At 40.2% G+C, this 23,975-nt stretch overlaps 1 protein-coding gene across 1 annotated transcript; it reads left to right on the top strand.

Annotated features, from left to right (window-relative positions):
• Positions 1-9,210: 9,210 nt before the first annotated feature.
• Positions 9,211-23,727, top strand: Dusp19 (dual specificity phosphatase 19). The gene is made up of 4 exons (XM_027420069.2): positions 9,211-9,561; positions 12,828-12,874; positions 16,782-16,934; positions 21,774-23,727. Exons 1-4 carry the CDS (start codon positions 9,339-9,341, stop codon positions 22,011-22,013), a joined length of 663 nt encoding a protein of 220 aa, XP_027275870.1. The 5' UTR covers positions 9,211-9,338; the 3' UTR covers positions 22,014-23,727.
• The last annotated feature ends 248 nt before the right edge of the window (positions 23,728-23,975 follow it).

Raw genomic sequence — 23,975 nt, 5'->3', positions numbered from 1 at the left:
ACACACACACACACACACACACACACACACACTTATTTTTAATTGATTAGAAAGTGGGAGAAAACATTTTTAAAAAGCAATAGTGAGTAGCGAAGAACAGCATCAGTGATCTACTCCACCTAGGCCTTCCTAAACCGTGATTATTCCCTCAAAGCTATCTAGGCTCCTCTTTGGCCATACTTTGCCACTGAAATGGCCTCAGCTGAATAAGCACTCTCTCAGCTTTTTGACTTCAGTTTCACCCAACCACACTTGACCGACTTTACACCTGCAGACAAAATTTCCCCAAGTGTGATATGCAGTATGTTTCCTAGTAGTATATCCATTCTCAGAATACCTTCTTGCAGGAGAGAAACATACGGTTTGGGTGAACGGTCTACCCACAGATCAAGCTTAACCTTCTCACTTGCTCTGCTTTACCTCCTTTTAGAGCCTCGGCAGCCCATTGCCCCTGGCACTTACAGAGGTCACCATGAATTAAGATGCACACAACTTCCATATCCAAGCAAATCCCAAGTGTTTTCACATTACCAGGGAATCAAAAAATTCTGTAATTTGCCATGGTTATCTCATTAATCCCTGTGCAATTATCGACTATAAGAAGCCCTTGTAATCCCGTTAGGAAGTGCCTTGGGTAGTTCCCACCCAGGAGGTCCTCTCCCTTTGTTACACAGTACAATGAGGAGCTTTCATCAAACTCCGGTGCAGGTAGGAGTTAAAACAAGTCACAGAATTTGGCTTTTGCCCTAAGAAATCTGGCTAGACACAAATCTTACTTGCTTTGAGTAACTCAGACAACTCCTTTGTCCTTTACACCCTCACAGCCAAGAGAGATGGCAAGCCAGTGACTATCCTATCTTCACTGTTGCCTACTTTTCCTTCCAAGTCAGAACCTAGCATGGAGGATACCTCCCTATATGCTTATTTCCCATTTTAATTCCTCTCTTACACAGGCCCATTGCCTCTGAGCAGGCAGTTCGTGTCCCGTCCCACGGGTCAGTCATTCAGGGTTCCGGAGGGGGGCTTCCTGAAAAAGTCATGGGCGGGAGAAGAAAGGAGGCCAAGCTGCGCAAAAGAGGGGACCAGAGTCCATCTGTGCATTGTCAAGGCCTCTCTTTATTGGGGTTCAGACTGGGCTTGTATAGCCCTGCAACAAGGAAATTAGGCAGGCAGGGGATAACAGGAAGGAGCCGGAGCATTCTTCTTATCAGCCGGAATATCTTGTGATCTTCCTCAGAACAGCGAACAGGAAAGCCCCAGGCCCTTTCTCAGAACAGAAGCAATTAGCAGTTCCGTGTGGCCAAACCATCTAATTACAGGTTACAGGAGGCTCATAGTGTTAGACCCCCGAAAACTCAAGTATTCGGGGTCCCAGGCCACGTTCTCGGTCACCCAAATCACCAGGCGGATTCGAGAGCTTGCTGCAAACTGCACGAGGCTTTATTGTAATTTAACGAGCTAACCCCATGTTAGCTCGAGTCTTTCACCCACCCGTCATGGCGGACAGCTAGAAAAGACGGCTTGAAGCCGCTGCGCACAGATCTTTATAGGGCAGCATAAGGGGAGTGTCTAGGGGTACGCACAGGCTCACGATTGGTGTGTCTCCAGGCTTGGAGGGCTTGCCCTGTGTTGATTGGCCAACTGGTTGCTATGGCTCATAGGCCCTCCCAGGGTGGTTGCTATGCTCTCTACGTCATTGCTGTGCGCTTGTCTGTAAAGCACACCCAGGGTCGTAAAGCATAGTGCCACCAGCTAACCTCTGATTGGCTCCCTGTCACGAGGCAGGCATCTGACTTTCTAGTGTCTAGGTCAAGGTCATAGAAGCACATGTTCGACCATTATGGCTGCCAAAAGGGAAGCCGGTTCCTTCAATAGAAGGGTTTACAAAGATGGGCTTTAAAACCCATAGTTTAGGGCCCATGGCCCTTAACAGTTCGGACTCAGCTGAGTGTTTTACTTCTCACAGTGGGGGCTGCAAGGTGTTGTCACAGCAAGGAGTCCCACCACGTAAATGAAGATGGCTACACCAGAATTTTCACTGTGATGTCCTGCCTCTCATCTTTGGTTCTGGAAGCCCCTGCTTGGGATGTTAAATGTTTCATTTCTTCACCTGGGGAGACCTAAAGAAGTAAATGTCTGACCACTTCAGACAGAAATGGCGCTGTTTCTGTTCAAGTCCCTTTTGATGCATTAATGGATTTACTGGGATTAGTTACAGAAGCATGCGTGACTCAGGGGCTGCTGCACCACTGGAGGACTCCCAGTCTTCTGGAAGATTCAGGAAAAGCTGCACAACTGGCGAGTCCCACCCACAGTCAATGCTCTCATATAATTTCAGGGAAGGGAAGCCTTGTGAGCCTCCACCCCTCCATAAGGGAGTGTTACTAGCCTGATCTCATCCTAATCTTCATGTAATCATGCTTTCATTAAAGTTAGCATGGCCATGTGTGACCCAGAGGTTAAATGATACTCCCAAAGGGAAGTGCCCCTCTCCCAGGGTAACTCCTTGCTGATCATGGTGGAACTCAAGCAAATGCCTCCTTTTCTCTTTGGCCTGATTCTCATGGCATTTTGCTTCTTTTTCTCCTGCAAGAACTACAGGACCAAGAATGGTGCTTCTGCCAGCACCTCTGTCCCCAGGCTAGCTTAGAGAACAGTTTTACCCTTAAAATACTTTCAGTAGACTAGAATATGCATCATATATTCAGTCGAGGGATCTGGGATCATAACAGATGTGACATTTGGCAAATTGGTTTATTTCTCTGGACCTTAGTTTCTCTCCCAAGAAATGATACATTAAACTAGATAACACTGAAAGATGAATGTATTGATGTCTGTTCTTGTTAGACTGATCTGTTAACTTGACAAAACCTAGATCTTCAGAGAAGGGCATCTCAACTGAGCTATCTCCCAGATCAGATTGGCCTGTGAACAGGTCTGTGGATGATAAAGTATTACCAAGAATGACTGAAGCTATCAAAATGTAAGAAATAATTCCAAATGACCTTTACAACATTCATTCTTAAGTAATTCACTGCTGTGTTTAATCAACCTTGTTACTAAAACTTAACAAAGAAACCCTAGCCATGTGACCAAGGGCTACTCCATTAATATCCAGATTAAATGAGCTTTTTCTATAAGTGTGTTGTGTCTACTTCAATGAGTTATCTGGCAGCTTACATGGGATGTGCTGGTACCATGCCGGACATAATACATATTTTATTGAGGGTGGCTCTAAATGTAAATCTAATAATCTAATCTAATCTAAACCTAATAGACTCAGTACTCACCTTAATAGCATTTCTCAGCATTTGACAACACTGTTTCAAAAACACTGTTTTTTTGGTTTGTAGTCTCTCTTGTCCCTCGTTCTCTGACCTCTCCTCACAGCTCTCCTTTGCTGAGGCCTCCCCATTTTTCTGATGCCTGAATGAGACCATATACGGGACTTCCAGTCTTCTGCAACAGAGCCCCTCATTCAGTTCAGTGTTTTAATGGCATCTATAGGCTCAAAAATGCACGTTTTCAGAAGATACCTTCTTAGGAAGTTCATAGTCCTGTGATGTGCATAGTTGCCCACTGGACATCAATACTCAGTTTTATTAAGCATAGTGTCTTAGCTAGGGTTTCTATTGCTGTGGCAAAAATCATAACAAAAAAGCTAGTTGGGGAGAAAAGGGTTTATTTGCCTTAACCTGACACATCACTGTTCATAGTTGTAGGAAGTTAGGACAGGAACTCAAACAGGGCAGGAACCTGAAGGCAGGAGCTCATGCAGAGGCCATGGGGGAGAGATGCTTACTGGCTTGCTCACTCTGCCTGCTTTAAAGAATTTTTTTCTTTATTTATTCTCATACAATACATCCAAACTGAAATCTCCCTTCTCCCCTCTTCTCACTCCCCCTCCCCTAGATTCACTGCTCCTCCATATCCCATCAAAAAAGAGCACCCAGCCTGCTTTCTTAAAGAACCCAGGCCTACCAGCCCAGGGATGATGCTCACGATGGGCTGGGCCTACCCCTATCAATCACTAATTAAGAAAATGCCATACAGCTGCATCTTATGGAGGCATTTTCTCAGTTAGGGTTCCCTCCTTTCAGATAACTCGAGTTTGTGTGTCAAGTTGACATAAGACTAGCCAGAACACATAGTATATCATGAACTGTTTCTCATTTCTGCATTAATCCTTTATTAATAAATGGCAAATTTACTACTCAGTTGCTCATGCTAATGATTTGGAATTATCCAAATATCCTGTACATTGATCCTTTTAGCAATTCCTTGTGGTTTGATTCTCATATACAAACCATCCCTAGTTGTAATGTTTTGGTTTATGATGTTTTTACCTTATGATGGTGCAAAAGTGATCATTGACTGTGGAAAATGTACTTTGAAGTTTTATCTTTGCCTAGACTAGCAATGTGGGCTGCTAGGCTGTCTTGCAATGCTGGGCAGAGGCAGTGAAAGTTGCCAGCTGACAGCCATACCATTGGGAGGAGAACGAACAAACAACCTTCTACTAAGGGTGTGTGACTGGGCTCAAATATGCAATAGGTTCAGGGTATCAAATGCATTTCCACATTTGATGGAGTATTTCAACATGAGATGGAGTTTGGGGATATAGCTTCATCTTAAGTTGAGGAACGTGTATATGTAGAATATGCTTTGTTACTTCCCTTTCTGCTGCTATTCTAACCTAAACAAGTGTCAACTCACTTTCTGACTGTGGCAGTGGCCTCCTCACAAATTTTGTTACACCTACCTTTTTTCTTTACAGAATAAGTAACATTTTGTTTGTCAATTCAGTTTAATTTGAAGCAGATTGAGATATAGTTTAGCATTCAGTTTTTTTTTTTTTAAGTGCTTTTGGGGGTGGCTGGATATGGCTCAGTGGTTAAGAACACTGACTGCTCTACAGAAGAACTCAAGTGCAATTCCCAGCATCCACAGGGCAGGTGAGTTGTAACTCCAGTTCCCAGGAATCTGATACCCTATTCTGCAGGCACAATATGCATGCTGTGCACAGACAGACAAAACACACATGCATGTAAACAAATAAATCTCATCTTTTAAAGTATTCTTGGGATCAGTATGCATAGAAGGGGGAAGGGAGCAAGACTGGAAAGACAGAAGTCAAGTGATTATATAGATTTTATGATAGCCTAGGCTAACCACATGCTGTCCTTTAGAGTTAGTGACCTTTTAGACTTGTACCAAATTAGGCGACGATGACCAGGCCTCTAGGTTCCCACATCAATCATTCATGGATGCCAGCCACTCTAGAAGGGTGTGACCTCAGATAGTTATGGATTTTGATAACTATTAAAATTTAGCCAATGACTTTTGGGGCAGCAAACCCTATGGCATGGTCTATGTCTGCCTACATGACAATTTATAAGCTGAGTGAAGGGTCTCTTGCTCTCTTGCTCATGTGCTCTCTTGGATGGTTGGAGAAGAGCAGGCAGCTTGCTGTTGGTGCTTTCGACCCCTGGACAGAACAACTAGACGAAGGCAGCTGGGTCAGTAGTAGCGTTGAACTTGTTCTTTGTCAGTGAGTGTTTACCCCTATTTTATATCTACATAAATGCTTGAGAACCTTTACCAGATTCTCATGGATGCACTCTACAGATAGTAGCCTTTGGAAGCTGAGGTAGACCTTGAAGAAATTGTCACCTTGTTGGTCAACAATACCCACAGCAGTAGAAACAGCAGGCATTTGTTTGAGGCATCTGGTTAACACAGCATAGGGCCCATTATATCAGTAGTGTCACTGGTATCTTCCTGTCTCACTAAGAATGCAGCACAAAGTTCTTATTATCTCTCTGTCCTTATCTCCTCTGACATTTTTTTTTTACTAACTCACTAAAGCCATATTAACCACCTGGTGATATCTTGAACCTCTACACCCACCTCTCCTACTTCTCAGCATTCCCCTCTTGTCTAGATACTTGTTGAAGTACATGGCACAGGCATTAAATGCATTTTAGATATTTCCTATGTTACCCAGATACCTCTAAGGCTCTGTTTCAAAGTTGATTTTATTGGATGGGCCTTTTCTCTCCAACCTGTAGCAAATAGCGCACAGTTCTTTCACCATGTTGTTTAGCATTTAAGTAATGATCCTCCATAGTACACACATAGACACACACACACACACCGGATTACTCACTCCACTTGAATACATGCTCCATGAAACAGCAGAATTTTTTTATTCCCCCTAATAGTCATTAAAAATATAACAGCACCTTATGGCAATGATTACAATAATTTTTTTTCTTACATTCTAAGAAACTGGATCTTTTACTGGAGCTCACAGCAGAGTTAATAAAACACCTTGAGGTCACTTAAGACATAAGACTGCTATCTTACCATGTACTCAGCCTGCTTGTTTAAACTATTTTTAAGAAAACAATATAACAAATCAACCAGCTAATGCATACCTGTAATCTAAAATTATGAACTCTTCTATGCCCCTAGTCCATAAATATGCATGTGTATCATTTGCTGAAAGCAGCAAACACAGAAGTTAAAAGCAATATTCTAAAATTAATATCCACCATAAATGTTGAACAAGCATTTGGATATTTAACCAATAAACAATAGTATTTGTAGTACTGTCTGGGTCACGTGGAGCCACGTTTAAACACTTGTAAAACTCTGTTAAAGATGTCTATAAAGTATATCATTCTTTCCCCATGCTTTCTGTGGTGTTCAAAAAGATAGACACACAGATTGAGCACACAGACACACAGTCAGACAACAGATAGACACACAGTCAGACAACAAATAGACTCACAGGGACAGACACACAGTCAGACAACAGACAGACCCACAGGGACAGACACACAGAAAGACAACAGACAGACTCACAGGGACAGACCCAGATACAGACACAGGTACAGGAACATACACAAACACAGATAGCAAAATCAGATACAGGGACAGAGTCACAAGACAGCCTCCAGGCAGGCACAGATTCAGACAAGACAGAAGACACAGGGAACATGAAATAGGGAATTCAAGTCTGGGCTCAGTCTTGGTTAAATAACCCCAAGGGGAAGTGCTTTTTATTTCTTTTCTTAATGTGACATGGGTTCATTACTGGTAACTCAGTGTTAATCACTAATGTGTTTAATCCATGCCACACCTAGCACATAGTTAACACTTGTCAATACAGTTACTGTTACCTTTAGGGGCCGAGCAGCATTCTATAGTAAAGAAGAAAAAAACTAGGTGGTGATAGCACACACTTTTAATTCCAGTACTCAGGAGGCAGAGGCAGGCAGGCCTCTGTGAGTTTGGGGACAGTCTGGTCTACAGAGTGAGTTCCAGCACAGCCAGGGCTATTACACACAGAAACCCTGTCTTAAAAACAAAAACAAAAACAAAACAAACAACAACAAAAACTAAAAACAAACAAACAAAGAGAAAAACAACAACAACAACAAAACCTGAGGCACTGGACTGAAATGCTCTCAAGTTTTATTTGTGGTTCAAAACTTAGCTGTGAAATGCTCTGCCTGCATCCAAGTTTCCCCAGTTGTAAACTGTGGGCTTATATAAATATATATTACATTATATATGCACACACACACATATAAATATATATATCTTGTGGTGAAGTAAAATGACATGTCTAAATTATTGTTATATGCCTATTGCATAACACTAAGTGTGCAGTGTGCAGTAAGTATGCATTGTTAGATAATTATATGGATTGATTTATGGTTAGAGTTTTTTTTTTTGATGAGCCTGCGGTTGACTAAATGATGCAAACAATTTACAGTTCACTCTGGAGTTCCCATTAGGTATTGTGAGCAGATAAATCCATTTGAAGGAAAAATTTTTGTTTCCTCTGTAGGGGGAAATGCTGTCCATGCCCACTTGGGGGCTGGCACAGGTAATGCTGACTAGGTATGGTCAGAGTGATGTACTAAGGCTTTAAATATGAGGGTCACACGCATGCGGCTTCCCTCTCCCGTCTGGTTGTACAGAATTCCTCTCTCAGGCTGCCGCTGCCGTTAACAAGAAGTATAAACTGTATAGCGTAAGCATGAGAAAAGTAATTATTGTGGTTTGGAGGTCAAGAAATATAAAATCAAGGTGCTGGCCTACACAAGGTTTCTGGTGTGTTCCCACTCTGGGCTTGAGGACATCCACTACTCCCAATTTCCTTTATTCTCCTTTATCTGGTACAGGGTAAGGGAAGGAAGAGTTCTTTTCCCTTTTCATGAAGCCATTAAACATGTCATATGTTTTAATATAAGACTATTTATCCTTCCAGAAGTCCTATCTCCAAATATCAAGACACTTGAGCCTATAATTTCAACTCATTTTGAAAGGACATAAAAATTCAGCCCATAAACTAACTTTAATGTCAGAAAGTTTCAAATGTTTGTATGTAATGCTGGTGAATACATTTTTTGAAGTCTTAACATTATACATCACATTCAAATTACCTTAAAAAATGCCTTTTAGTAAGGGTTAGTAGGAAAATTTCAGTTGAAGAAATCTTGTAGTTTCATTTTACGAAACAAATCATCCTTTGCGGGCAAAAGCATCATTCTACTCATTCGTTTGGTATATTTAGGTTTGTATACTTGATTTTTCTCAACTATGTCTCCAATTGCGGCCATGCTTTCAGTATTTAAGGCGTGCAAAATCCGAATACACAAATTTTAAGCCTTGCTAATCTACAGGAACATATTTAAAACGACCTTTTATTTACATTGCATTTCAGTTGGAGCCACACTAATATATTCAGTGGTTTTATCTAGTTAATGTTTCTCCCGGGGGCAACAGCAGAAATAAAAAAATAAAAAATAAAAAAAAGGAAGACAAAAGAGGAGCAGGCCCTGGAAGCCACTGTAGCCCCTTTAGGCTAGGCCCAGTGAGCCACAAGAGGATCCGGGCAGGGTGGAAGAGTCGATGGTTCAGCAGCAGTCTCCACCGTCACCATCGTAAGTAGTCGAACATTCCCAGAAAGCACTACCCTTGGAGAGCCAGGAGGTACCAACTCTCTTCAGGTGAGTCTTAGAAATGACCATCCCGTGTCCAAGATAATGCAGGGATCAAACACTAAAGACAAGCCCCGACAGAGCTGCGTCTGAATGGACCCGGAAGGCACAGAACTTCGTCAACAAATGAGAAGCGGCATTCAATCGGTCCCTGTTTCTTAGCAGCCAATGAGATCTCTTCTTAGAACGGTGCTGGGGACAGCAGGGCTGAGCTGCTCTCTGTCAGAGGTGCGGTTGTCACCTCCGCGGCCAGCTACTGTAAGTGACTGGTAGTGAGTGCAGTTTCTTTGTGTTTGCTGCTTTTCCTCCTCCGCTCATGTAATGCACTCCCTGAACCAAGAAATCAAAGCATTCTCCCGGAATAATCTCAGGAAGCAGTGCACCAGGGTGACCACGCTAACTGGAAAGAAAATTATAGAAAGCTGGAAAGATGCCACAGTTCATGTTGTGGAAGCAGAGCCCAGCGGTGGGGGTGGTTGTGGCTATGTGCAGGACCTTAGCTTGGACCTGCAAGTTGGCGTTATTAAGCCCTGGTTGCTTCTGGGTGAGTAGACTGACTTGCCACTGGATTCCTTTGCCATTAGCCTCCTCTATGCATAATAACCCACTGTACACAATCATTGTCAGCTATCCTGATGAAAAGTTGAAATGTCTACTTTTTAAGGTGAGGAACAAAATAGGGACGTTTCTGTCACCACGACAATTATCACTTTGACACCTGATTATAGAATTTTAGAAGAAATTTTTCTTTCCCTTATTTGTCTAAGTTTCTCTGGAGGAAAACGGGGTGTTATGTTTTCTTGTTTTATAAAAAGACTACGTTCTTTAAAAAATGCACAAAAAAGCAAGTGCTTCCTTGGCGATTGAAAGCGTGCTTCTTACATTGCTCATAATGTCTGTCTTTGGTGTGTTGAGAACAAGGCTTCTATTTTACAGTCTGATAGCCTCATATCTTGTAATACGGAAGTACTGAAGTTGTATGCAAGCACCATCCACAAATAGCAAATGAAGAAAGCATGTAAGAGAACTCACTTGTTATCTTGTTGATCTGGTATGGTATTCTTTAGAAAGCAGCTTAGCCCATAGGTCTGCATTACTTTACATTTATGAATGAGAAATTAACATTTGGTCACCGAACCAGGTGTTACATATACCCACAATTCTTTTAAAGGTCTCAAAGTAGGGTTTGTCTTCACGGTATAAACAGGGACTGGGCTTTAATATTGGGTAAGTAATTTGCACAGGTAACAGATTCAGTAAATAGCAGAGTTGGGCAACAAGTCCAAGTCTGACTGGCTGGTACTCTCTGTCGTTACACTATGTTGTTTGCAGTTAGACTTACGTTAGGTGGTACAATTCTTTTGTTCTCCCTAGACCTCCAAAAACCATCTGCTCAAAATATTTTTTAGTTTATTTTATGTGCATGTATTGTGTGTATGTATACATGTCCACCATGTGCATGGTAGTCTCAGAGATCACAAGAGGTTATCAGATTCCCACAAACTGGAGTTATAGATGGTTGTGAGTTGCCTTGTGGGTGCTAGGACTCAAACGCAGGTCCTTTGCAAGAGCAACAAGTGCTCTCATCCATTGATCCATCTACTTTAATTGAAGAAACACCATATAAAGTTGTTCTGACAGTGTGAATGTTTCTTGACAAAACTCAGTGTAAATTATTGTTATATCATGTATCTTAAGAATTGTCAAACACACTGTCTTTAAATTGACTGAATGGATAAAGCCAGATAGTTTTTGCAACTCAGAGAACAATATTATGTTATCTTCTCACCAAATGAACAGCAAAAACTTAAGTGAATTATTTGGCTGAGGGGGACAGTTCAGATCTTGTTCACTGTATGATAATGTGCAGATGAGTGCTTTTCAGTTATTTGACCTCCTGATGCTTTTTCTGACCTCCACAGTCACTCAGGCACTCTATCTTTGTCTATCCTTTGTCTCTGTCTCTTCCTCTCCCCTTCTTGCCCACTCTGTCTCTTACACACAATAAATAGAAAAAAATGTAAATGGATAAATAAGTAAATACATTAAGTTAGCTGCAATGATAGCTCTTCCAGAAGCCAAGGCAGGATGATAACTAGTTCAAAGCCTACCTGGGCTACAGAGTGAGGGCAGCTTGAGCACCATAGTGAGATTTGGCAATAGAGTACTTGCCTCAACACCACAAACACACAGTGTTTATGTCAATGCTGTTATAATTTGGAAGTCACTTAGAATATACATGAACTGTTTCTGAAACAGAATTAACCTGACCTGTCTGTTTCAGGTTTGGAAGGGGGAGGAGGAAGGGAGGGAGGAAGGAAGGGTTGGGGGAGAGGGAGAGTATGAAGGAGAGAGAGAGTGTCTGTCTGTTTACCAAAGCAGTCAGTGAGCAGTGAAAAGGGAAAGAATTTCATTTAAGCCATGTTGCAGTTTTTACTATTTTAAAATACAAGCAGAACAGAACAAGATAATTAGTTAAAAGATGGTATGTTCACTAAACTATTAAATTAAAAGGAATTTATCTGAACATTTTCCCCAATCCCAACATGGTTAAGACTTCCTATAGTTAAAAACTGAGAATTATGTTTTAGTTGTGAAGTATTTAAAACTGGCATAAAATTACAGAAAGATGAGAGAACAGACAATTTCTGAACCCACCATTTCTATTTACTAAATGCCCATATTTTGGAAGTCCAGTTTCCAAGTAGGAAGCAGAATGTGTGTTTAGTAAGGAACCTCTCAGCTTGGACCCACTGTGTACTTGTGGCCCCTCGGCTACCTGAAATCATGTGAGGGAAGCTGGCTGAGTCCTCAGATATGGATGGGGAGGGGGAAAGCATGGTTTATGGAAATGGAACCACAGGAAAGTAAAATTCTTGAAATCCTTCATTGTAAATGTCCCATTTGATCATTTGTGAAACCTGCTCTGTGCTAACTGACCATTCTCAGATAAGAATTTGCTTATAAACATCTCCCAGTGTGGGAGAGTAGAGCACTGTCTTCAACAGAGAGAACTGTGAAAGGCACACACTAGCGGTATACAGTGTGTGGGTGGGAGCCTGTGGACATCAAAGCTACTGAGTGTTCCCTCTCCAGCTGGCCTGAACTTAACGCTGTGGGTGTTTGGCTTTCTTAATACCCCTTTTTTCTTTTATAAAAGAAAGAGGTGTTTGTTGTAAATAATACAATTCATATAAGGAAAAAAATCGCCTATAACCCTCCATTTAATGTTTTGTTCCATGTACTTTCTGTTTTTAAGCATATACATATTTTTTGGCTTTTTATATATTTCAAACCATGCCTGGATTTTGTGTAGGTTTTAGGGATCTAACTCAGGTCCTGTGTTAGAAAGTACTTTACACACTGAGCTATCTTCCAAGTCCCTGTAGCATGCTTTTATTTCCTAACATACTGAAAATATGTGTCCCTTACCTTACCTATTTTAATTTTTATTTCTAGTGGTACATATTGCTGTGCAGATTTCACTATGTAATTGTACCATCTTTTATTTATCTCAGCACCTATATTGGACTTGGAGTAGTTTTGCTTGCTGGTTTTGTTTTTCTTTGTTATGTGTTGAACACTGAAACACCTATAATTTTAGTGTAAATTATTCAAAATGGGAAGGTCCATAGATGAAGACAAATTTTCATGGTGAATATTACCAAATATCCCTTCCAAAAATTGAACTGATGTCCTCCCACATTGATTCCCCCCATTGTGTTTTTTTAAGAAAATCCTTATGCAAAATTCGCGTGGAAATTGAGAGTGATTGCATTTGTGGTGAAGATAGATCATTTATTTCCTCAGGGTCGCAGGATGCTGCTCACGATCTGGAGCTCCTGAGAAAGCACAAGGTAAATGAAGTAAGCGGATGATTCAGGTCTGGCACTGCATACAGGAAGATGTCCATTCTTCCATTACATGGGAAAAATTGTATTGCTCCAGCTTTTGCATAATCCAGTTTAGCATGTATCATTTGGGCTGTCTTTTTAATAGCATTGCCAAAGTAATTGCACCTGCTTTAAATATACAGATTCGTAATCCAACTTTCCAGTTTCAGGTTCTTCTGTGATTCCTTCACATGGCCTCATGAACTTGACCCTGGAAGCACACCTATTTTACCTCTGTTTTAAAGAGTTCTATATGGGACAGGTTTTCCCTCATCTCTGCTTGTCAAAGATCCACCCACTCAGAGTCCCGCTGCATATACTAGTCGCCCCCCAATGCTGCTGCTTACCAACTCCCTTCACAGAAACTGATAGGATTTGTTGCTTGTTTTCAGTATTTCCTGAAAGTAATTTTGAGCTGTTTGCTGTTGTATCAAGCACAGTTTCAGCTCATGTTGAGTGGCTTGAGGAGCACATGAGATTCTTGTTCAATTGAAGCTTATGCTCTGAATGGGCCCAAAGAGAATTAAAAAACTATATATAATGGCATATTGTATGGTTCATTTGGGAAGTACAGAGTGATGATGCCCCTAACTCTGGTTTGTTTTGTGTGGTTTGAGATTTGGGGTCTCAGGAAAAGCTTCTTGGAGGAGGTAATACTTGAATTTTGCTCTGAGGGGTTTGAGGAAGGAATGGACATAAGAGGGTTCAGATAGAAGAGATGGTGTGTGTAGACACCCCAAAGCCAGATAAAAGAAAGGTTGAGGCTCTCAGGGACAGAAATGGAGTTCAGGAAATAGTGTGAGAACAAAGGGTACCAAGATATAAGCAAGAGAGGTAAGCATGGAACCGATTGGGAAAGGCCATGAAAACCAGAGTCAATTGTTTAGACACAATCCAAAACACCGTGAAAGCCAATGGCAAGTTTTGCTAGTGAAAAAGAAGATTAAGTGTACTTTTTTTTCTTTTAAGATTTCTCGGAGGGAGAGGGAGAAGAGACTTACATGTGAAACAAGCTTGTTCCCTAACTTGTAATAATAAAAAAAATTAGAAAAAAAAGATTTCTCATTAGAATCAGTGTGGGAAATAGATTGGAGAATTGTTTGAGTTAGAGATGGGGAGACCAAGTATGAAGTTATTTCAGTACTCTGAGAGAAGATGGTAGTGGCTTAGAATAGAAGGCAGAGGGGTAGAGAGTAGTGGTGAATTTGAAGTATTCTGCGAGGCCAAAATCCTCACAATTGGTTGGTTAGTTATAGGGAGAAAGGAATTGCTAGTTGGTAGACTGTTTAGGGAGGATTAGGGAGGTGTGGCCTTGTTGGAGAAGGTGTCTCACTAGAGATGGCCTTTGAGGTTTCAAAAGCCCATGCCAGGCACACACTCACCCCTTCCCTCCGCCTGAAACTTGTGGCTCAGATTGTGAGCTCTCAGCTACTGCCCTAGCACTGCATCTGGCTGGCTGCTACCATGCTTCCAGCTATGATGATCATGGACTAACCTTCTGAAATTGCAAGCAAGCCTCCAATTAAATGGTTTCTTTTAAGAGTTGTCATGGTCATGGTGTCTTTTTGCAGCCATAGAACAGCAAGTAAGAGAAATTGTAAGCCAGATTTCAGAGGACTGAGAAGTCGAGGGGCAATGAGGAAGCAGTGGTAAGAGAAGAGGTAATGGATGGAGCTTAGAAATTCTTGAGTATGTTTTAAGACTTATGCTAGAGGGAGGAAGAGAAGATTCAGGAAAGTCACTAGAGAAAGGTTCAGAAGTAGAGTGTGGTTCCAGGCACACATACCAGGAAGGAACCTTTATAGGATGCAGGAATGTATCATTCATTGAAATCAGGCAGAAAGAAAGGGCAGTTGCTGGTATAGGTAAGATGGTGAGAGCTGATGGGGAGATGTGCAGGTTGCTATGTGACACTTTTAGATAAGATGATCTTCTCTGAAAGAACCAAACAGGGCATCAAGAGGATTGGTAGGGTGAGCTGATTTCTCTGAGAGTGCAATGTTTCACTGAGGCCTTCTGGCAGCCAACAATGGCACAGATGGGTTCAGCCAAGAGAAAAGCTATGTACAACTGCCCCCCTCCACAGGGCTAGGGATGGTTGAGAAAAGTGGCACACTGAGTAATCTCTTCCTCCTATTGGGGGTCTACTTCATTATTCACTTAGCTCTCACCACTTATTACTACCAGGACTTTGAGATGATGAAGATTTTATTCTTTTTATGTTTGTCATTCACAGCTCTGAGAAAACAATTGATTGAGTCATGGATTAAAAAAAAAATGTTATGGGATAAATACTTGCAGTAAGTTCCCAAAGGAAAATAACAAATAATAAATTCCTTAGTTAGTCTGACAACATTGCTTGTTAATTTGCTGACCCATGTTTAATCTGGCTTCTGATTAATCCCAAATCTCTTACCAGGAGCCCTCTCACATCAACAGTTAACAAAGCTAGAGAAAGTTCCAGTCTCATTCATTTCCACTAATAAATTAGTGGCAAATGAAAAACCCTCGAATTGGCAAGTGATTTTTTTTTTTTTAGTCACTCTCTTAATGGCACATTTGTCCACTTTCAGCTTCACTGTTTGGGGGTGAAACAAGGGCATCTCTATCAGATCCTGTTTCCTCTCCCACACAGTCTCTCTCTTAATAATGCCCAGGGAAATAAAGCTAAATCGAGTTGCCCGATAGAGAGTTTCAAGAAAAAATATAAAGATGTTGTGAACCTCATGATTAGTTTAAGTGGGTGGCACTGTTTCAAAGCCTTGCCTTGGAATTTTGGTCAAGTGTTGTAATTGGTGGAAATTCTCTTATGGAGGACCATTAGGAAATTTCCATATGAATTTAATTCTAATAAGTAAAATGTGCAATAGTAAGATATTCATTGAGTGCTTAGATCAAGAAATAAAGTATTTGCATAAAGAAATCACAAAAGAATAATAAAAGAAAAGTGGCAAATGTGGTCATGTATGAGTAGGAAAAATAAGCTGGACAGTGGTGGCTCATGCCTTTAATCCAGGCACTTGGGAGGCAGAGGCAGGTGGATCTCTGTAAGTTTGAGGCCAGCCTGGTCTAAAGAGTGAAGTCCAGAACAGCCATGACTGTTTCACAGAGAAGCCATGTCTCAAACAAACAAGTAGAAAAAGTGGAATAGAGGCAGGATGAAAGCAAGAATTTTCATCTTTCCTTTTTACAATGTTTTTATTTCAGAGCTAATTAAAAACAAACTTTGATTTGCAGTGGAAATAATAATGTCCAAATAAGAGAAGCCTGAGACAACCTGCATGTCTGGTAAACACGAAGTCCTCGGTGAATGGTTCTTACTATCCCTGTTATATAGGGCATCCCATCCCAAGGCCAACATCAACAAACAGTTCTCTCACTGAGTGGTAGAGGTAGGCTTTCTTGAGAAAGAAAAAAAAAGCCTTTTTTGCTGGGTCCCTTTCATAAGCCCCATAGGCACCTGTGGTTCATTGCAATAGAAGACCAAACCAACAAAACCCACTGAAGGTTTTGTGTGGATATTCACTGAGGTGTTTTTTCCAGCAGGTATTTTAAGTATTTTAACCATACTTTCTGCTATGGTTGTTGTTCACTCAGCTCTCATGATAGTAAGTTCAACCTGGTCTGTATTTCCATAATGCTTCTAGTACAGGGAGGGAGGTGATCTCTAAGGAGTAGGAGTACAACAGAAGGGCCATGCATGTATTATGAAAGAGCGTGGTTGGTGAGGGATGAGCCAGAAGAGACATATCGTTCAGTGAGTCGTTAGATTTTCATTATTTTTATTCCAGAAGTTAACATTACAGTCTGTTTTTAGATCATCTCAATCAGAGAACTTAAAAAAATCCTCTTTTTTTTTCTTTCCTTTAAGGTGACTCATATTCTCAATGTTGCATATGGAGTTGAAAATGCTTTCCTCAGTGAGTTTACATATAAGACCATTTCTATATTGGATGTGCCTGAAACCAATATCCTGTCTTATTTTCCAGAATGTTTTGAGTTTATTGAGCAAGCAAAACTGAAGGTGAGTTTTATTTTGATACAGTTCTTTAGAAGTAGAAATCTGAAAACAGGGGACCACCACCCAGTCTTTGTGCATTGTAATGAATTTGTGAAGAACCATTATAGAAATTTCCCTACGGTAATACTCATTAAATCCTTCAGGTTTTTGGTGCTCTGATTACTTTTTTCCTGAATGAGAAATTTACTTTTAATTTAGTTTTGTTTCCTCTGAGTTCTTACCAGGAAACACTGGGAGATAAACCCCCTCCATTACTGAGTTTTCCTGTGCAAATATGTAGTTGAATATCCTCTGAGGCTGTATCAGCTCCTACATCCTGACTGATTTGTAAGAAACCAGATGGACTAAAGGGTACAGTCTGCTCTAGTCTTGTCAGTGGATTCATGATGATGAATATTCACTCATTTGACTGACTAAGGCATAGAGATTGTGTAGCTGTGCATTTAAAATTTTACTTATTTATTCATGGAGCTTAGGTGAAGCCTTGAACTTGCTGTGTAGCCAAGGATGATCTTGAACTTTTGATCTTCCTGTCTCTACCACTCTCCCACTGAACTTAAAGGTGTGCATTACTATGCATGTTTTTATGTTCTACTGGGGTTGGAACCTACGGCCTTGTTCATGCCAAGCATGTTCTCTCCCAGCTGAGCTGTATCTCTGGCCCCTGTGCATTTTGAACATAGAATTTTAAGGCAGAATGTAAATGACTGTACTGAGATTAAATGAAATCCTAACTAGAAACTATCTGCTGGTTTAGAAGACCAACATAAGATATTCTTTTTGTTTTGTTTTTGTTTTTCTGAGACAGGGTTTCTCTGTAGGTTTGGAGCCTGTCCTGGAACTCACTCTGTAGATCAGGCTGGCTTTGAACTCACAGAGATCCGTCTGTCTCTGTTTCCTCGAGTGCTGGGATTAAAGGTGTACACAACCACTGCCCAACTTTCGCCACCACAATCAGGCTATAAGATATTATTTCAACATTAACTTCGATCTATTCCAACATCCTGACAGACAGGACTTCTGGAATGGCTATCACCTAAAGTTGTATCTTGAAATGATATTTTTTTATTAATAAGTAATTCTGTTTTACATTTTAATTGTAATTAAGTTTATAGTTTTCTAATTAATTCCTTTAGTTATTATATATAATGGACTATATACACATTTTTGATAAAAAAAAACAGTATCAGAGAATTTGCAATCATAGACTTGTTTATAGCAGTGATATCAGATCTCCAGGCAGGATGGTGGGTGTGGTTTATCTAATAATCTCTTTCCCCCCAGCCCATTCTATATGGAGAGATACCTTGCCCAGCCTAAACATAAGGGTGTGGGGATGGAGAGGTGCCTTGGTCCTGTCTCAACTAGATGATGGGACAGACTTAATAGACTTCCTATGGGAGGCCTTATCCTCTCCATGGAGCAGATGGCAGGAGGAGGGGAGGGGAAGGAGTGGGAGGAAAGGAGGGAGAGGGAACTGGGATTGGAATGTAAAAAATAAATTAACTAAAATAGGAAAAAAAACTAAAAAAAAAAGTAATAATCTCTTCCCCCAAGAACTAATCAGGAGTCCTGTGGGAGCTCTGTAACTCGGAGTACATCCCAGAATCCCACCATCTCCTAACCTCACAACATGAACCTAAGCTTCAAAACCATGAGCCTCTAGGGGACGTGCTCAACCCATATTCAAACCACAGCACCATGTCTGGACAGTCGTGAGTGCTGTCTAAGTGGTCTGTGCTACAGAAGCTTGCTGTGAGACCTGGGCTTGAGAAGGAGGTTACATCTGAATCTTGCTTTACTGATTGTCAGAGTCTGAGTATCCAAACATAATGGATATATTTCATTATTTTAACTTGATTTTTAGTATCTAAAGTTTTTCTTTGAGAAATTTATACATGGATACAATGTATTTTACTCATATACCAATCTCTCCCACATCACCCTCTCAAATTCGTGTCCTCTTTTTTTTTTTTTTAATAACTCACTGAGTTTAATTAATGCTACCCATATACACATGGGCATGGGGCACCCACTGGAGCATGGGCAACCTACCAGAGCCCACATTTATAAAGAAAATGGACTCTTCCGTACCCTAGCACCTGTTGACTGTCAGTAGCTCCTCCAGTAGGGCTAAGACTTCATGAGTCACTCCCCACTCCATGTTAGAATGTTTGGAATGTTAGAGAGGCTGGAGAGTCAGCTTAGCCATTAAGAGTACCTGTTTCTGTAGAGGACCCAGATTCATTTCCCAGCACCCACATGGCAGCTCATAACCATCTGTAACTCTAGTTCCAGGGAATCTGTCTTAGTTAGGATTTCTATTGTTATGACAAAACACTAAAAAAAAAAAAAAAAAAAAAAGCAGATTGGTCAGAAAAGGGTTTATTTGGCTTAACTTCATATCTGTTCATCATCAAGGGAAGTCAGGACAGGAACTCAAACAGGGCAGGAACCTAGAGACCAGAGCAGATGCAGAGGCCATGGAGGGATGCTGCTTACTGGCTTGCTCATCATGGCTTGCTCAGTCTGCTTCTTTATATTTTTAGTTGTGAGCCAAGCCTTTAATGGCTGAGCTGTCCCTCCAGCCCTCGGCCTGCTTTCTTATAGAATCCAGGACCACCAACCCAGGGAATGGCACAACTTACAATGGACTGGGCCCTCCTCCATCAATCAATAATTAAAAGAATTCCTTACAGCTGGATCTTATGGAGGTATTTTCTCAATTAAAGTTACCTCCTTCCAGATAGCTCAAGTTGACATAAGACTAGCCAGCACACAATCTAACAACTTCTTCTGACTTCCAAGGGAACTGTATAGACAAGGTGAACATACATACACATAAAAGAAAAAGTAGTTATATAAAATAGTGAAAGAAAAATATTAACTTTTTTTGGGGGGGGTGGATTCAAGACAGGGTTTCTCTGTGGCTTTTGAGGTTGTCCTGGAACTAGCTCTTGTAGACGAGGCTGGTTTCGAACTCACAGAGATCCACCTGTCTCTGCCCCCTGAGTGCTGGGATTAAAGGCATGTGCCACCACCCAGCTAAATATTAACATTTTTAAACAGGTAAAATTAAGATCTGGATATTTGTTTTGAACTAAGTTATATAAATATACATTAGTAGTTTTCAAGTTGTTGTAATACAATTTTTAAATATTTTAAGTCTAAAAATTTAACTGATAGGTGATGACTCATGTCTTTAATCCCAGCACTTAGAGGCAGATGAATCTCTATGAGTTCTAGTTCAGCCTGATACACAGAGCAAGTTCTAGGCTAGCCAGGGCTACACAGAGAAGCCCTGTCTCTAAAAACATAACAAAATAAGCTGTTGACACAAAGTGGAAAAAAAATACGTTGAGGTAGGAAGACTGAGAAGTACCAGGTGAGTTTAGAACCACGCTGGGCTACTTAGTGAGAGCCTGTCTTAAAATTAAAGGTTTAAAAAAAAAAAGCTAGAAATATAGTGCTTGCCTAGTGTGTGCAGAGCTATAGATTTTGTGCTGCAAGATGCAGAAGAAAACTCACAAAGAACAACATGAGAGGGGCTGGAGAGAAGGCTCACCATTTACGAGCCCTCACTCCTGGAGGACCGAAGTTAGTTCCCAGTAACCAGGAAGCTCATAGTGTAACTCCAGCTCCAGGGGACGGGACGCCCTCTTCTGATCTCCATGGACACTCTACCCACATATGCATAAACCCACACACATACACAACCCTGCCCACACATATACTTTTAAAAAAATAAAAATAGTTTTTTAAGTGGGAAAAGTTCCTGATATATAGATGTATTTAGTATATATTATTTTACTTTCCTTGTGCAGAAACAAAGCTCAAAAGTAAATCTTGTAGACCCCTGTAAGAAAGCAGGCTTGTTGATGTGAGAAATTTCAAAAATATTTTTGTTGCTAATCATTTTTGAAAAGAGATACACTTGCAGATTTGATACAGTGGATAGAGAAGTTAATTTTATCACAGATACACAGATGTGAGGAAGCTGCCTTGCAAACCTAAAATAGTCAAATGGCCCATAACAACAGTAGTGTAATGTGTGTCCAGGGGCTATGGTTTCTAGTAATATGGTCCCTTCTTGGCCTTTTCCTGTGTTGTACCAGATGAAGAGTGGAGAAATAAAGTTGCTGAAATGTTTAATTCTGTGGTGTGTGCTCCATTCACTGTAGATCATTAATTTTTTAAGAGCCTGCAATAGACCAAGCTGTATCACTGTTGATCCATCAGATCTATTGCATTCATTATTAATACAAAATTGCCCAAACTAGCATCCATCCTGCATTGTGTCCATTTCACTTGTAAAGTATCATTTACAGGTTACCTGAAAAGTTTTTCATGTATTGACCTCACTGCTGGTATATAATTACATTTTCCATTTCAGGATGTTATAAGTTGTTCATGCCATCATTTACTAACTGATCAGCTAAGAATATATTTTTAATTTACTTCCTTAAAGAATAATAGTCCCAAAAGCATGTTGTTTTTTTTTCCTTACTAATGATTTTGTACATAGATTTCCAAGCCAAGGACACCAGTTATTTATACACATGTGCTGGTAAGTTGCTAAGTATTTGTGTGGATTATTGAGTCCTAGAAAAGATGTCATTTGAGAATTCCAACCACATTATCAGAGAGCATTTCAGTCCTGGGGAAGAGCAGGCATTAGATGATTTTTTTTCTCCCTCATTGTTTTGCAGTGAAATTTATTCTGTGGAATAAATAGACAAGATGAGTTTTTTACTTTATAGTTTTGAGTCTGCTAAGACTGTGTAATTGATTTAATTACCTTTCTCAGGTGAATAATGTGAATTTTGTTTGATGTCATTTCAGGATGGCGTGGTTCTCGTTCACTGTAATGCAGGGGTTTCCAGGGCTGCTGCGATTGTCATTGGCTTCCTGATGAGTTCTGAAGAGATTGAATTCACCAATGCTTTGTCGTTGGTGAAAGATGCAAGGCCATCCATATGTCCGAATCCTGGCTTCATAGAACAGCTTCGCACCTACCAAGTGGGCAAAGAGAGCAATGGAGGTGACCAAGTGCCCTCAGTGGACAGGGGCCACAGTCCATGATCTGTACTCTGGCAGAAACAACCTCTGCATCTGCTTCTATTTTGGAGAGAAAACTTGTAAAACTCCTCTTTTCTTTTTTTTTTTTTCCAGTGAAAATGGGGGTTACTTTTATCTCCCTGAGTTAGTATATTAATACATTTTTAAGTTTTACCTTTTCTTTGTTATTGTAATATCTGGTTAAGTGTTTCTTTGAATTACTAAGAGATTAGAGTATATGATCAAATCACTAAATCACTGTAAGAGAAATTTTAAACCTAAAAATATTTATTAGAGATAGAAAAGCAATCAAGGAGGTCTTTTTTTTTTGTAACACATTTGACACATTCTCAGTAAGGTTGCAAAATTAATAAGCTTTGAAAACTTAACAGTCTTTTTGTTTGTTTGTTTTCGAGACAGGGTTTCTCTGTTTAGCTTTGGAGCCTATCCTGGCACTCGCTCTGGAGACCAGGCTGGCCTCGAACTCACAGAGATCTGCCTGCCTCTGCCTCCCGAGTGCTGGGATTAAAGGTGTTCGTCACCAACGCCCGGCCGCCAAGGAGGTCTTTTAATTTACTCTGTTCTCATACACAATTTCATGAACAAAAACTTTTTGGAGCAGTAGACTTACTAAATGAAGACTTACCATTCAAACTGAAGTAAATGTTTTACAAAGAATATTTTAAAGTTAAAAAAATAATACCTTCAGAATTACCCAAATAGTACCAGGATCAAAAGGCTTATATAAAAATCTATCTAATGGTTATAAATTCATGTGATTTTTTAAATTTTCTTATGAAAACCACATTTTCATGTTGACTTTTACATTTGGTCCTATTGCAAGCATTTTTTGTTTATTCTTTAAGTGATTGAAGAAGCTCTATTATATAATTTTATGATTTTAATTAGGTGTTATCACTTATACTCTGTTCTTTTTAACTTGGGTGCTAAGTGTTCTGTTTATGAGTCACCTGTCATTTTTTTTTTGTCTAAAAACTATCTTATAGTGAGAGATAATTTTTTAAGATGTAATCATAAGATTAATCTATTTCCTATTTCAGTATTCTGCCGGCAAACCTATTTTTAGGAAAGAAAAGTTATAAACCAATAAAAAATTAAATATTGTTATGATGCTTAATATTATGCACATTTTTCATGGAAGAACTATTTTCCTCTTCCATGCAGTTAATGAAACTGCATTATGTACATTATGCTTTATAGTTTTGAGTTTGGGGCAGGGGATTGCAAATCAAGTAAAGTCCAAGCTTAATTTGCAAGAAGACTTTGACTTCCATCATCAGCAACACACACACACACACACACACACACACACACACACACACACACACACACACACACACGAAAAGATCTTTTAAAATTTTTATGTAAGTACATACTGCAAAATTGAACATTGTCTAGTTATGAGGGAATTCTTTTATGTCTTTTGAGTGACATTTGTGGTAAGTTCTAAAAGATAAGTAGGAGTTGACTGAGGGTGAGTGGGTTGTGGCAGATTTTTCAGAATTGAGTCAGGAATATATGTAAAAACCAAAGCCTGAGGAGGAGCATGAAATGTTGGAGTAATGGAAGGAAGTGCTGAGATGTGGGGGCAGTGAGGACGAGGGCATGAGATACTGTCCATGACTGTGGACTGTTGGCCAGATCGAGTGAGACTTGGTAGAGAACTTTGAGATGCTAGCCTTTCAGAATAGTAGATTAAAGGTTGTAAAGACTAAAAGGTTGTAATGTTGTGCTGTTTTATTTTCATTTTTACCTTATGTATATAGGTAAATCTGTGTACCACGTCCATGCAGTGTCCATGGAGGCCAGAAGAGGGCATTGGATCCCATGGGACTAGAATTTCAGACAGTTGTGAGCTGCCCCATATGGGTGCTGAGAACTGAACCCAGGTCCTCTGCAAGAGCAGCCAGCTCTTTTAACCCCTGAACCTTTTCTCCAGCCTCAAGAACGATAGTTCACTTATTT

Source organism: Cricetulus griseus, chromosome 6 (assembly GCF_003668045.3).
Source record: "Cricetulus griseus strain 17A/GY chromosome 6, alternate assembly CriGri-PICRH-1.0, whole genome shotgun sequence".
In the NCBI taxonomy this organism is placed as follows: Eukaryota; Metazoa; Chordata; class Mammalia; order Rodentia; family Cricetidae; genus Cricetulus; species Cricetulus griseus.
The sequence above is the reverse complement of the archived record's forward strand: the minus strand, read 5'-3'. Positions and strand labels throughout refer to the sequence as shown.